A 15,272-nucleotide genomic window follows, 5' to 3' on the forward strand; every position below is an offset into this window, starting at 1 on the left:
CATGCAAATAAACAACATGGTTATAAAATCGCAAGTTCAGGTAGAGGAAACACTTTTTCAGATCCGTTTTTTGAACATGAAACTTACGAAACCAGCAAAGTAGATAACGAATAAATGCACCAACTGGGTGCTTCCAGTGGGTTCTGTTTTACCTTTACTTGACCTCCAAATGGCGCAACAGTTTCACCAAATAAATAATAAATAATATCAGAATAATTAAACTTATGGAGAAACAGGAAGTTTCAGTTTAGCTTTAGGTGTGTTTTTGTGTAGATGTTTGTTCTTCATTCAATGAAGTTACTCGCACTGAGTAGACAGAAACATTACTCAATTGGAGTAGCAATACTTATAATAATATTACTCAAGTGCAAGCTGCTTAGTTAAAAGTAGCTGAGTAAATGTATCTAGTAAATACCAACTTCTGGCTATAGGTCTGCATTTACTTTGACATTTTTGAGTATTCTAGAAATTATGGGCCTTTGTATTTACATTATAATGGGAAAAGCTACACGAGTTACAAAATGTCAAAACAAAATGGTTAAAATCTCCAGTTTTAGAATAATTCCCTATAAAAATAACCACTAGAGGGAAGAAAATTAGTTTTTAAGAGAAGAGCCAATAAGTACGGAAGCCAAAAATAACATTAAAAAGGAAGATTAGTGAACCCGATTGCATTTTTCCTTCTTCCCATCATGCATGTTACTCAGATTATGAATTCTTGTCTGTTTCTCTGCAGTATCTGAATGTCCTGGAGAACTGCTGTGGAATGAGGGAGGGATCCATTCTGATTCTCTTGCGGGACATTTGTGAGTTTTCAGCCCCGACTTGATTCTTCTAATGATCCAGTTCAGGTTTATGTCAGAATGATGGGGTAATTAAGTGACGTAGTAAGCTGAATCTGGGGATTATTTCCTGAGGCTAGGAGTAAAAGTTCCCAGGGAGAAACATCATGATGTCATCCTTGACACGAAACCTCTCGCCGCTTAGTCACCACGGCGATAGCTCCAATTCATACCGGGGTTTACGTCAACACATCGGACAGCCACATGCTACATCGCAAACTTTGTGTACTGACGCCAACACCGACATACAAGCTGCATTCCTTTGACTACATAAACAAATTAGGAAAAGCAGTATAAGGTATGGGTCACAACATATTTACATATTTAGAGGGGAGTAGATGTAGACAAGCACAGAAACTTCCTTTGCTGCTGCGGTTTAGTGGACGTTTCCTGATAATGACTGATCCAAACCTCATGAGTGAACACTGGGAATTTAAACCACACATTGTAGGACGCAGATGTCACACGTTCTGCTTTCCTGAATAATCTTTGCAGGCACACATGATGTGAGTTTAGAGTTCATATATTTAACTACTAATAGATTAGAGGCAGCATGTATAAATGATTTTTCACTCTCACTAGTCAATAACAAGCTTATTTTTATTGACTTCCCATAGCTTAGCTTCTCGTTTATTGTAAGCAATGAAAGTGTTTGTCACACAGTAAATCTGAAGCCAAAAGTGAGTGATGTAATGCCTCATGTGACCACTAGGGGCTGGCATGACTCACTCCCAGTAAAGATGCATTATTTCATTAAATTAATCTCATCAGTCAGATTTATATTCTGATAGGGATGTTTGTTCATTTATCGTTCATTCTGCATTGAGATGAAAAGATGTTTCACAGTTTTATTAATGATTTGCATTTTAATACTTCTTGTTAAAAAGAAAACATTACATGGATACATGTAGTCTGAAGAGAGACCAATTGAAGCACAAGCTGAGATTTATTCTGCTTTTGCAAAGACAAATATGGCACATTTTTATTATTTTTTTATTTTTTATTTTTTGCTCTTAGGCAGGTCACAACAGAATTCATTGCAATAAATGATAATAGAGATAATAGTTTTGAGACAATTTCCAAGTAATATTTATTTTGGGTTATGACAACTACTTCATAGTTGTCATAACCGAAAAGGAGAAACTTCTCCTGAACTCGAATAAATGTGTTTGGAAGGAATCAAAAGTGAATTAAAGCAACATAAATCAAGGGAATAATTTTCTAAAAAGCACAAGCTAAACGTCCTCTCTGTTGGACAATAAATATCTAATTAGTTTAAAATTAAGCACAATCAGTGTCAGTGATTTTTGAGCCTCCTTTATATTCTTTTATTAACCAAACTATAAATAGCTTGCTCGATAAATTTATACATTTACTGGTCTGCTGTAGTTCTGAGTCACATTTCTGCAAATTGTTCCTCTTTTTCTGTTTGTTAGCTTCAGCTCTAACCTACCTCCACAGCAAGAGGATCATCCACAGAGACCTGAAACCAGAGAACATCGTGCTGCAGCAGGGGGAGAAGAGGGTGAGTTTAAACCCCCAAACCACAACAAAGACGGTCATGAACATAAATCTTCTCAACATGTTTAGTCCTTCCACTTCATATGAAATGTGGAAAACTGAGGGGTTTGCACTTCACTTTGCCTATTGTGCAACATATCATTGCATGTCATGATCCAGCCTAAAACGTTATGCAACTGAGGTCAGACTCATTAAAGAATTTATATTCATGTTTATGCACAATCTTATGACTTCATAAAAAGCAACAGAAGGAACATTCTCAATCTACTCAAGTTTATAGTTTAGCATGACTGTTTTCTCTGACATGCATAAAAAAAATAAAAGTCTCTGCAGGTAATGTCAGAGATTATTTAGAGAATCATATTCCTGTCTTGTTGCACTTTAGACGTCCAGCAAATATGAAATAATACAAATCAGGGAAATGTATAGGACAAAAAAAATCTACTTGGTTTGCTTTTAAACAGTTTGAAAGAATCTATAAGGCATGACTATTTTAATTGTTTTACTCTATTGTTTTATTTCCTATAAATCCAAAATACAGAAACGTGTGAAACCTTTTAGAACATTGCATAACTTTCTCAATAAAACAAAAATCTGTTTAATACTTGTCTTACCATCTGCTTTTTGCATCTTTTTTAATGGGGTGGAGTCCCTCAGAGTGATTCCACTGCTGTTTTCTGCAGGGACGCGTCTCTTTTGAGATTATTGTTCATTATTGTGGCTTTGAACTAACATGCAAACGTTTTGCTAGCACTGATTCGCAATGAATGAAGCGTGTTGCCATTTGAGGAACTGTGCAGCATTTTCAGGCAAACAAGTGAAAACAAAGAACTGATCCAAACGGATTTACTCATCCTTTTATTTTGTGTTTTCTGTTTGACGATTGAAGAAAATAACTTTAATAACTGGCAACTTCACTGCTTAGTTTTGTCATTCACATTTTGATTTATTTGTCAAACAGGGAAAAGAAAAAATAAAACAAAAGCATAAAAAAACCTTCTTGATCACATACAAAAAAAATCTATGTATTTGTCAGCAAAGAAAAATACTTCTTGTTTTATTTTGTTTTCTATTTCATGCAATTAAAAAAATATTTAAATATGAAATGAATGAAAATAAATAACCTCATAAAGTGATACCAAGTACCAATTCATGTTGTTATTTGTGAATATGAGAGCAGAAACGAGTTCCAAGATCAAAATATTTTACATTTGTCTGATTTCAAAAATGTAAATGTGAACAAAAAAATTAAACAGATAAATAATTTCTCCTCTCTATCACCCACTTGCCCCATGGGGGCATCTTTCTTTTCCACATTAAGAATCACTGATTTAATCTGATGCGGCACAAAAGTGAATGTGCAAAGCTGAGCTTGTTTTAGTTCTTTTCACATTCTTACCGTCAGAGTTGGATAACAAAACGACCCCAGAGACGATGCTGTTGGAAATATTTCTACACGCAGAGCAGTTACTGTGGTTTTAGTGCTGGATGGATAACAGAGGCACCGCATGGCGTCAGTGGATCAGATTAAACCCAAAGTCTGATCATATTTCTGTTCCCTGGCGCCTAAAACGAGGCAGAATGAGCTTCGCTGCAGCTGCGTCACAGATTTGGATGCTGTCATGTCAGAGTTCACTTTATTTGAGCTGCAACAAGTAAAAAATGTTGGTCAACTGCTACATTTATGTGTTGACGGTTTCCTGTTGCAGTGGTGAAAACCGCCTTTGCACAATCAGCAACCAAGATAACTGGGAATTTCCAGGTTTTGGCTGAGGTTTTAGGTTTACCTGAGAGTAACACTCAGGGTGGTGTTTTTTCTTCTTTTAGCTGGAAACGTAAACATCCAGGCTGATTGCTGTTTCTTTCATAATATGCCTCCTTTCCAGTTGCCATACTGCATTTACAGAGACAAAATTAGATGATTTTATCTTTATATTTTACTATTCCAGCTCATCCATAAAATCATAGACCTCGGCTATGCTAAGGAGTTGGACCAGAGCAGCCTCTGCACATCGTTTGTGGGAACACTACAGTATCTGGTGATTGTTTTAATATTTCATCTTTTACCATTTTTGACGTCATCTTTTCGTTCTGGGCTCTAAATCTGCTCTTTCTCGTCTCAGGCTCCAGAGCTTATTGAGAGGCAGAAGTACACGGTCTCTGTGGACTACTGGAGCTTTGGCACGCTGGTGTTCGAGTGCATCACTGGATTTCGGCCTTTCTTACCAACCTGGCAACCTGTTCCCTGGTAGATTCGCATTTTAATCTCTTATATGTGAAAAAAGTTGGTGATGTGATGATTTAAATTCAAATCGGCTTCTTGTTAGTGCATTGAACTGCTTTTATTGGTCAATACTCTTTGTAAAAAGAATCCCAAAATGTTTTTCTTGCACTTCACAGCAACATCTGCCACCTCTGACCATAACATAACCTTATTTAAATACAAAAAAATAATGTTGTTTTGATATTTTGTTTAAATCAGAGAGGCTATTAGTACTTGATGCAAATATTCAAAATAGATTTGAAAAACTTAAGTTTTACAACTTAAAAGCAATTGAGATTTTCAAAGAATCTAGATTTAGAGGAAATATAAATTAAATGTGTTTATTTATGGAAGAATATCAACAACGAGATAAAACAATCTAAATTTCTATGCATTAAAAGTGAAAATCATGATGATGAAGAAATACGGCCTTGAATAAGCTGATGTTTTGTTGTGTTTGTGAATTTGAATTATGTCCATAATAATATTTATAACATCAGCTTATTGTGATCGGGGCAACTATAAGCTTATGCTTCCTTCTACTTCTTTTCATTCAGGATTTCTCTGTTACATTAACTATTCATATCTATTGAGTGAGTTGAATAAAAAATAAGATGAAAAAAAAAAAAAAACTCAAATCAGCCACAAGACATGATGCTGCCACCACCGTTTTCCACATTGGTCTTCTGTTGGTGGTTTTTATGCCAAATGTGGCATAAAACTCTAAACTCATTTGTCAACTCTAAACTCTAAAATTGTTTGATTTTCTTTTGGAAGACTTCAAACATGTTCTTGCTTAACTCGGTTATAAAGGTCATAGGTCACATAAAAGGTGGAAGGAAAGAATTTGTCTTGATTTTCTTTTTTACATCTAGAAAACTTTCTTCACCCACTGCATGTCTATTGTTGCAACAATGAAAAATCCCAAGCTGGCATCAATAAAGTACATTTATTTTAATACAGATGAAATCGTGCAATCTGCAGTGACTCATTGTGGATCATTTTTACTGTTGGATGTCAAAACACAGAACAGTGATGAAGACTTCTACCTTTCTTCTACCTTATCCCACGTTCTATCAGCAGTAATAACGTAAGACAATTTAGCAATAATATTTTCTGAAGCTAGACAATTATTGGCCTTATTTAAGATAAATATTGTTGCATGACGTCTGGACTGAATGTAAGAAAAACAGGAGTTTCCAGTGAATTGCAGGATATGTGGGTGGTGCCAGCATCAGTGCCCCTTGTTGTTTCACCAGTGTAATGAATGACGTGAAGCTCATGGGGGCTGTTGGAAAAATACTCCCTAACCTTGGCAGGAAGTCATGTTCTGGTCTTTGCAGAGAGGAATTTCACTCCAACAATCATCCCACCCTCCTAAAGACACAAAGAGGACAAAGTCAACATGAGGCTCTGACCCATCTGTGTCTTTTTAGGCACAACAAAGTGAGGCTGAAGAACGACAACGACATCGTAGTTTACGAGAGCCTCTCTGGCGACATCCGCTTCTCCAAAAACCTGCCCCAGCCCAACAACCTCAACAGGTGATTTTATACACAACACACACCAAACTCAGCTAGAAAATACTCCCTACTACATAGTTACTTTATAAATATATATTTATATATACAAAAATAAGAGCCCGCTTCACTGAACCCATTGAAAAACCTCCTGGTTGTTCCACCAAAGTTAAAACATTAGTATTATTGTTTCTATATGAATATGAACTTGTTTTCTTTGCATTATTTGAGATCTGAAAGCACTGCATCTTTTTTATTTCTCATTTTCTGCAAATAAATACAAAATTTTTGCTCAGAATTTTAGAGACAAGTATATATAAAAACATTTTCCACTCACTGTCTGACTAGGGCTGGACGATATTGCTGAAAAATGTATCACCATATTAGGCTTTCATATCAGTCGATATCAATAATAAACACACCAGTTTTGAAAAAACTTGTTTTGATGCTAGGAGGACGTGATTTATTTTTTAGCTGTATCAAAATTGGTTTATATTGCAAAACTGCAATTGAAACACTTTTTTTCTCATCACACAAATTACATAATCAACAACCGAATGTCGTTGATAATGGCGGAAACTACAAAGAAGACAGGAAGTAGTTGGAGGAAGATGACACTGCATGGTTTTTAATGTCATGTCGCGTGAAAAAAGTTATTTCTTATTTAATGTAAATCTTGTCTCATTTCTTTTGATGTCATGTAGGGCTGGAAAATAACTCTCTGGTCACTCTGGTTACCTAGCAACAACTTGCTGAGTAACTTGTGGTTACCTAGCAACGATCTGTTGAGTAACTGAGTAACAGTTTCACTGCTCTGTCTCATAACTGCTTAAATAAAAAAGAAACTGAATTAAACAGGAATAAAACGCTAATTTAACAGAAAACTAGTCAATAATTATAAATATTGACTGAAATATTGACATGTTTTCAGCCACCAGCGTTGTGTTTGAAGTGTTTCCTTAATGGTATCCTTCCAGTTAAATCAAATACTGTGAATTAAAACCATTATATTATCTGGTCTAACCCTGGCCAAATTAAAGAATACTTATCTTAGTGTATGAAAAGTTCAGATTTGTTGAAATTTCTTAAACAGAATCTCATTACTGGATTTCAAAGCAAACAGAAATAGTTTTGCTGACTTAAAACAAAAAAAGGTCAGTCTGGTTTAATGTTTGTGTTTATTTTTATAACACATAAAGATGTGTTTTCACCTCCATCTCTGTCTGTTGTCTGACAGTCTGTTATCGGAGAGGCTGGAAAAGTGGCTCCAGCTCATGTTAAAATGGTCGCCAAAGGAGAGAGGCAAAGACCCCAATAACACGCCCAGCGACTGCTTCCACCAGCTGGAGTCCATACTGCAGCTCAAGGTGAGCAGAGAACCATTTTTACTTTTACGTCCTGCTTTGTTTCCCTCATTTTATGCCGTCTCTTCAGCTGGTTCATGTCCTGAACATGATGTCTGCTAAAATCCTGATATACGCCATCTCGGACGACGAGACGGTAGCCAACCTTCAGCTGAGGATTGAAAAAGACACCAACATCCCTGCAGCCAATCAGGAGCTGCTGCTGGAAGCAGGGCTGGTCCTGGAGCCAAACGCGCTCGCCTCTCAGTCCGCAGTAGATTACATGGTAACGACATCTTACAAGCAAATTGTAAAACCTCAAACCTTGAGACTCTGGCTCATTATTTTGCTTTTCTATAGGAGGTAGATGGACGACGAACAGACTACACTCTTGTTTTCTTATTTGATTGCTCCTCTTGCACGTATGAGCCCCAGTTCAGTCCTCGGATACTTCCAGAAAACATCCGCTTCATCCGTAAGTACACAGCAGCAACTCAGCATGCTTCGGTTTGCAGAAAGGTCCTGAAGCCTCCTCAGGATGTCCATGCACAATGCAAAACACCAACTCTTACCAAGTCATCTTATTCTCGTTTCTACTGCAAATATCACACCTGACATAGGACAACACAAACTTACAAGTGACTTTTCAGCAAGATATCACAGCTTGTTTTATGTAAATAATTCCTTAATATTGGTGAAAAAGTGCTAGTCCCACTGGCAAATAAATTTACCTATAACAAGACAATTTTCCCATGTTATAATTGAAATAATCTGCCACTGGAACTAGTACATTTTCATCAGCATCAAGAAATTACTTACTTTAAGCAAACTTCTATATCTTGCTAATAAGTTACTTTTGAGTTAGATTTGTCTTAATTCAAATTTACTAAGATATTTGCACCAGAAACTAGATATAAGATTGAAAAGTCTTCAATTAATATAAAAAAAAATGTCTTAAATTAATTAAAGACAACCATCATCTTCCTAACATAATGGCCCATGTATTTTCTTCTTATTGCTAAGTGATTTTTGCAAGAAACAAAAGTCACCGCTTCTTCTTTTCCAAAACATGATTTAGGTTGTTTTGTCACAGGACTTTTGGTAACACTTTATTTGAAAGGTTATAATACTGACATGACATGACATAGTGTCATGACATGACACTGTTATAAATAAAATATAACAACTGTCATGACCCTGAAAGAGTTTTTATGAATATTTATGACTGCTGTCATGAAGTGTCATTTGGCCAACAATGCCATTGTAAAGTTGCAATCAAAGAGCATTAAATGTCAACTTAGCATTTTTCGGTAAATAATGACACTTTTAAAGAAAAGTTGCATTAAAATAGCATTAAAAGTCCATTAAAAGTGTCAACTCAGGCAAAAGTTTGAGACGTCTTCATAGGCTGAAACATGACTGAAGCCTGTTAAGGCTTGCTAGCATACAAACAAGCCATTAGCAGCTAGCATGTTGCTTTCTAGCTAGCTAGTTAGCACAGTTTTGGTTCCTCCTACATTTCTTTTGTACATTTCTGATATGATATAGTTCTTAAAAGATTTTCTAAAAGTTGAGTTGATGAAACCTGCTCCTTGTCTCTGTCGCAGAAAAAGATCCCAGACACTCTCTTCCGTACAGCCAGCTGAGGAGGACATGCGGCCAGGTGTGGCACACCATCCGCTCCCTGAAGGAAGACTGGCAGCGGCTGCAGCAAGGCCAGAAAGCTGCCATGTAGGTCCGGCACACCAGCCAACCAACACGGAACTGAGCAAAAGTTTTAAACCACTCCTGATTCATGTTTTACTGCTATGGAAACTAAAGAATGGTCCTGGAAATTATTTATCCAAATGAAATACAATTTAAACAGCAGGATTGAAATATTCATAGTTAAAAATACTTAGTGGTAAAATTTTACCCCAGTGGTTGAGAGTCATATCTGAACCTTCACCAGGGCTGTTTTTTTGGGGTAAATTTCTATCCCATTATCTGTTTTTCCAAGGAAAATGCAACGGAAATAAAGGAGAGTAAAGATTCTTATCAGAAAAAGCCTTGAGATTAAAGTTAATCTTATATTTTAAGTTAAGATTTAAGTTTAACTTAAATTAAAACTTAACTTAAACTCTAACTTATGTTAACTTAAATTTTAAATTAAATTAAAACTTAAGTTACAATTTAAGTTAACTAAAATTTAAAAATAAGTCAAAGCTTAACATAAATTGTAACGCTAACTTTGAGCTTACTTAAGACAACTTTAAAATATCACGATTATTTTTACTTTTTTGGAAACAAAATACAAGCTAGGTTAAGGCGGTAAATGAACCAAGGTTTTTTCACACTGTTTACATATTTATGCACATGCAGAAAGAACATTTTCTACTTCTTCTTCTCTCAGCATGAGCCTCCTGCGGCACAACTCCACGTTGTCCAAACAGAAGATTGAGATGGTTTCCATGTACCAGCGGCTGACAGCCAAGCTGGATTTCTTCAACACCAGCCTTCACATCGACATGGACAAGTACAACGAGCAGACAGCCACAGGGATCGGTACGTTGTATTTTTATTTTACAGAAATTTGAAATAGATTAGGAAATATCGACATTTCACCTCAGCAGGAGCTAATTTATCCAAAACTGTCTGGATGACACTTTTACAGCGTCGGAGAAACTTCTGAGCGTTTGGAGGGAAATGGAGCAAACGGCCCTGAGCTGTGGTCAGGTATGCTGGAGTGTTTCATTGTCTATGTAAGGAGTATTCGCATTATTCAAAGGATTAAAATGTGTGTGTTTGAAGGCCCAGGTGACCGAACTGGAAGAGGAGATGATGAAGCTGCAGCCAGACATCGTGGATGTGCAGAGGCAGCCATGGAGGAGCGGCGAGACTTTGGACACGCTGTGAGTCTGACCTAGAGTTTAAAAATAAAACCAAAAACCCACTTCTCCTTCAGCTCAGACTCACTTCTGCTTTTTAATCCTCAGGGAAGGAAAAGCCATGGAGTTGTTCCGCAAACTCAGGGAAAAACCCAGAGGTATGGGCTTTTTTCTTTTCTTTCTTTCTTTCTCAAGCATCACCACTCGTCTGGGTGTCTGCAAATGGAAACAAACAACGTTCTGGTTTTCCTTCCTCAGACCAGCGGACGCCAGGAGATGGCACAGAGACGGCCCGTCTGATGGTTCAGGCGGTGCAGTTCTACGAGAAGAAACTCAGAGATTTCTACACAGTCCTCAGGTACTTCACTAACATCCACATGTAGTTTGTGCATTTATCAGCCAAGAAACCGTCTAAAATGGAAACAAATTACAAATGTATGGTTGTCGTATCATAATTTAGTCAAACTTATAATAATCACAAAAGAACTTGCTTACGTTCCTCTAGGATATTTAATCAATGGCTTGTTAAGGTGAAAAAATTAACTTCATGGCATCGCAAATTTTAATTTTTTTATCTTTTAATTTTTTAATGAATGCACACATTGTCCTTCATGTAAGAGTCGTAGCACCATGCCAGATGAGTTCTTATAGCATTTGGGATTCTTATGAATATAAACAATACTCAAATATTAAAAAATTATTGTTAGTAGTAGTTTGACTTTAATGAACGTAGTGCACAAAGCTATATAAAAATAAAATAAATTTAAAACAAAAGCAAACAAATCAAAAGAAGAATAGTAGCAAAGCATATTTACATGTTCAAAGGAGTGGATGGAAGTAAATTATGAAGTTATACTCTTTTTTGGGGGGTGAACAACATGAAACTATTGACCAACGGGCGTATTAAACCTACCTGATATTAGGCCTGACACAACAACAAATTCTGCTGGACGATAAATTGTCTTAGAAGTTATTGAGATAAACGATAATATTGTTGTTTTGAGGCTATTTTTTAAATAAATGCCCTAATAATGCAAGAACACATGCTCAAAGCTCAATAAACATTAAATTTAAACATTTAACTCTGGAACTGGAAGACATTTTAAATATCCAAAATAAATAAAACAACAAAATGAATTATGGTTTTAATCTGTCATGTGATTAATTGATTTCTTGCTTATTACGACAGGCACTCGACAAAATGCATCTGGTTTCTCAGTGATGCTTTTATGACTTTTTATTTTTGTGTTTTTATGATGTTGCTGAAATGTGATAAGAAATTATCTTGATTGATTGATTGGATAGGCCTCCAAAACAGTTTCCAGCCCAGGGCCCCACATTCTTGTAAATCCGGTCATGATCACATTAAAAATAATCTTTCCTGAAACCGCATCCTTCTGTGTTTATTCGAATGGAGGACTGAAATGCAGACAGGAGGCAGAGCTGGATCAAAAATAAAGGATTTAATGATGTGAACTCAGACAAAACCCAGACGTGTGACAAAACAAAACAAGGCAACCACAGCTCAGAGTCAGGATAACCTGCACAGAATAAGTACAGAGGAGCGTGATTACAAGTGAGATTAATAAAACCAAGCGGAAACGAGAAGCCTGGGGGGAAATCTGACAGGACGAACAAAAGCAAATAGAGAAACTAGAGAACTACATAATCACAAAGCCATTTCTGCAAACAAGTAGCCTGATTGTTTCTTTGCATTGGCATGAAGGTCATAGATTTCTCCTCATATTTGATTGGGAAGATTTTTTGGTTGAATCCAGACCAGCAGCTGGACCCAAAGCGCTCAGAGGCCACAGGCGCTACAGCGGCACACCTGGAGCCGTGCCAGTCCAGTCTGGACTCAACCAGGTTGTCTTTAACTTTATTTGACCAAACCAAGCCATGTGTGCATGATGCATTCACTACCAGTAATACCAGAATGCTCCCTCACACCCGACCCAGTAACCTCAGGCTTTGACACACAAGCAGATGCACTGCAGAAGAATTTGTAAAACCCTGCAAAACCATCCACTTCCAAGGTAGTTTTTAGCATCATAATGCAGTCTTCATTTGTGTGAGGTTAAATTCACATTTTGCCAGTTTTTGTACTTGCATTTGGGTCTCAACTGCTTGAGTTCTAAAGTTTTAGCCGTTTAGAAACAGCTAGAACTTTTTAGAAAGTCTTAGCTGTTTCTAAAACTTCCCGATTCTTAAGTCCCATTTAACAGGCACTGCACTGTTACCTAGCAACCCACGCTGAGCTCCAGCACGTTTGGTCAGCTGGTTTTACCACTGTATGCACTGTACAATGGCTGCTGGAAAAGACAAATGTTTTGTTGTTGACTTACCATCCAGAAATCACTTGCTGCATTCTTGTTGGTTGTACAGGAGGCGCTACTTCTGCTTTTCAAAGATGTACAGTTGTATAGTTGTCCACCTGTTTGTAGTCATTTTCATGTACGGGTGTAAATGCTGAGTTAGGAGGAATGTGGCCACAGCAGCTTATTTTGATTTAAAGTGACAAGACACCCAGCTCTAAATAGGCAGAACGGAATAGACTAAAATCTGATCATCTAAGAATGATTTTGAGGTAAATATGTACTGAACATGTTTCATAGACTAGGGGTGAACCGAGTTATCAGCCAGCCGATTTATTGTTGTCGATTTCCTTAATTTTTAGGGCCCAGTGATTGGTTGATACTTACATGTGAAGCTGATCTTTTCTGCTTCAGGAAAGGTTTAAAAATCAACCACTGTCCTCTCCTTCTCTCCCATGAGAGAAGGTTGAATGATAGATCGACCCACTGTTGACATCTTTGCAACTTTCTTGCTTTATCTAGTAACTGTTATCTAATAACAAAGGAAATTGGTATCGACCTAAATCAGAATCGGCAGGTCAGGCTTTTTAAAGATCAGTAATCTATTCTAACCTGTCCAAGGAGCACAACAGGTTACCTTTAGTGGTTACCTTTTGCACAGGTAAATCCCAACAACTGCCACTCCAGTTGCTAAAATGTTTGGGGGTTTTCTGTGTGTGTGTGCAGTAAGACTGCAATGTGTCGCCACCGTGTGATGGAGCTGCTGCCGAAGGTGGAGGAAGTGGTCCAGAAGTTGGCCGAGAGCGAACAGGTCCTGATGGGTCTGCAGGAGAAACGACAGAAGGAGCTTTGGGACCTGCTGAAAATCGCCTGTGTAAGAACGCTCAATTAATTTCACAGAAACATACGACACAAGATCTTATTTATTTTGAATGATTAAAACTTTAAGAAAGCAATCTGTAAAGCAGGAGCAGGAAGAAGCGGCTGGTTATCCAAATGTACAATCAAGACAAGTATTCAGCTACAGCACCTGCTGTAGTGAGCGTGAAAAAGCATTTTCTCTTTTTTGTGCAGAGCAAAGTTCGAAGCCCTGTTAGCGGGAGCCCTGATGGACTCCGGACGCCTTCGTCCGTGCCTCCTCTGTTGACCCCTAGAAACAGCTTGCAGCAGCAGTGAGTATTTAATCAGTAGCAACTCCTTAACCTTATGCAGCTTTGATAAACATCGAGCTCTCTGAGGAAGTTCTGAGAATATCTTCTCATCAGAAAACATGTGAAGGCGTTGTTTGGAGTTGAATGCTCCTTTTTTTTTACCATCTCTTTATTTTTCATGCTTACATGCAGTCCAGTTTTCTGGGAATACAGTCACAGACAAGTTGTGATAAGAGTATTAACGCCATGAATCATGCGTGTCTGCAGGGATGAGTCTCTAGTGGAGGAGAGCAGGACGTTTGAGAGTCGCCTTCAGAGTTTACTGCATGAAACCATCCAGGAGTCAGAGAGCAGCATGGAGGTTTGTCCACTCATACTGAAAGAATTGAGCCTGCTGTTCTTTAATGTACTGCTGGAATGGTGAAAGTGTTTTTATTTTGTGTTTTTTCTCCTAGATGCTGAAGGAATGGACGTGGCTGCGAGGAGAGCAGAGCTTCTCCAGCGATCTCTCCTGAAAGTGAACTTGCCTAAACGTGACTCTCTGCTGCCTCCGTGTGGTCGGCGATTGTAACAACAGGAGGATGCGAAACCAGTTCTGGAGTTTAACAGAGATTTATCTGAGGGATCCCACATTTCCAGGAACATGGGATCTAAAAAATAACATTCTAGGGTTTATTTTGTAAAATACTTCCTTACCAGGATATTTAAAAAAAAATCTTTCGCAGGGTTTTAACATCTACAAACACTTAACTAAAAAAAAACTGCAAATTTTATCCTCAGTTTTACACTTAAAGGTGAATGTAAATAATTTTATGCAGAAATGTAAGGATATCCATTTCTGTGCTGGATTTTTTTCCTCTTATGCAAACTGATACAAATACAATCCACCCTATGGTGTGTCTTCTTACAATTATTTTTTAACAGACGCTTTATTTTTAATCCAAATTGTTACTGTACAGAAGGAAACATTAGCGTTATTACACACATTATACCATTAGGCCTGTAAATATCTTCTAATCACAATTTGCTATTTCAGGTGTTTAGAAGAAATTAAGACGTATTTTTATACTTGTGTTGAACCAATTCAGCTGTAATTTGAACTCATTTTCATGTTTTGAGTGAAAGAATATTTTTGGTAACACATTTCTTTAAATGTAGTGACCTCTCTGTCACAGTTTTACTCATAAACACAATCTGAAATAAATCAAATACTGACAAAGTAACATTTGGTGTATCATTTAACGGTTCTTACTATGCGGGTTAGTTTTTCCAGCTTTGGTCATCAGACAGATTCAACCTTTTCCAAATATTTAGTTGTAAGACTTTTAACTAATAGAAGCTCTATTTGTTTATTTTATACCAAGTTTTGAGGAAGATGATGAATTTAGAAGAATTTCATCCACTGTAAGCAATGCAGCAGCACCTCTAGCAGTAAAACATCCCCACAGCA

General features: G+C 37.2%; 1 protein-coding gene across 1 annotated transcript in view; it reads left to right on the forward strand.

Annotated features, from left to right (window-relative positions):
• The window catches only part of ikbkb (inhibitor of nuclear factor kappa B kinase subunit beta), a 28,337-nt gene extending 13,292 nt beyond the window's left edge, over positions 1–15,045 (forward strand). Inside the window, exons 5-22 of the mRNA XM_014993627.2 lie at positions 737–806; positions 2,279–2,367; positions 4,313–4,402; positions 4,487–4,611; positions 6,063–6,170; positions 7,384–7,513; positions 7,581–7,775; positions 7,850–7,964; positions 9,097–9,220; positions 9,882–10,033; positions 10,143–10,204; positions 10,280–10,380; positions 10,465–10,514; positions 10,615–10,714; positions 13,398–13,545; positions 13,746–13,843; positions 14,090–14,183; positions 14,278–15,045. Of these exons, the coding sequence (XP_014849113.1) occupies positions 737–806; positions 2,279–2,367; positions 4,313–4,402; positions 4,487–4,611; positions 6,063–6,170; positions 7,384–7,513; positions 7,581–7,775; positions 7,850–7,964; positions 9,097–9,220; positions 9,882–10,033; positions 10,143–10,204; positions 10,280–10,380; positions 10,465–10,514; positions 10,615–10,714; positions 13,398–13,545; positions 13,746–13,843; positions 14,090–14,183; positions 14,278–14,337 (1,911 nt within the window). The 3' untranslated portion in view covers positions 14,338–15,045. The remainder of the gene's footprint in view (positions 1–736; positions 807–2,278; positions 2,368–4,312; positions 4,403–4,486; positions 4,612–6,062; positions 6,171–7,383; positions 7,514–7,580; positions 7,776–7,849; positions 7,965–9,096; positions 9,221–9,881; positions 10,034–10,142; positions 10,205–10,279; positions 10,381–10,464; positions 10,515–10,614; positions 10,715–13,397; positions 13,546–13,745; positions 13,844–14,089; positions 14,184–14,277) is intronic.
• Positions 15,046–15,272: the final 227 nt, after the last annotated feature.

Source organism: Poecilia mexicana, unplaced genomic scaffold, assembly GCF_051168715.1.
Source record: "Poecilia mexicana isolate PSO_F unplaced genomic scaffold, ASM5116871v1 scaffold_9, whole genome shotgun sequence".
Taxonomy (NCBI): Eukaryota; Metazoa; Chordata; class Actinopteri; order Cyprinodontiformes; family Poeciliidae; genus Poecilia; species Poecilia mexicana.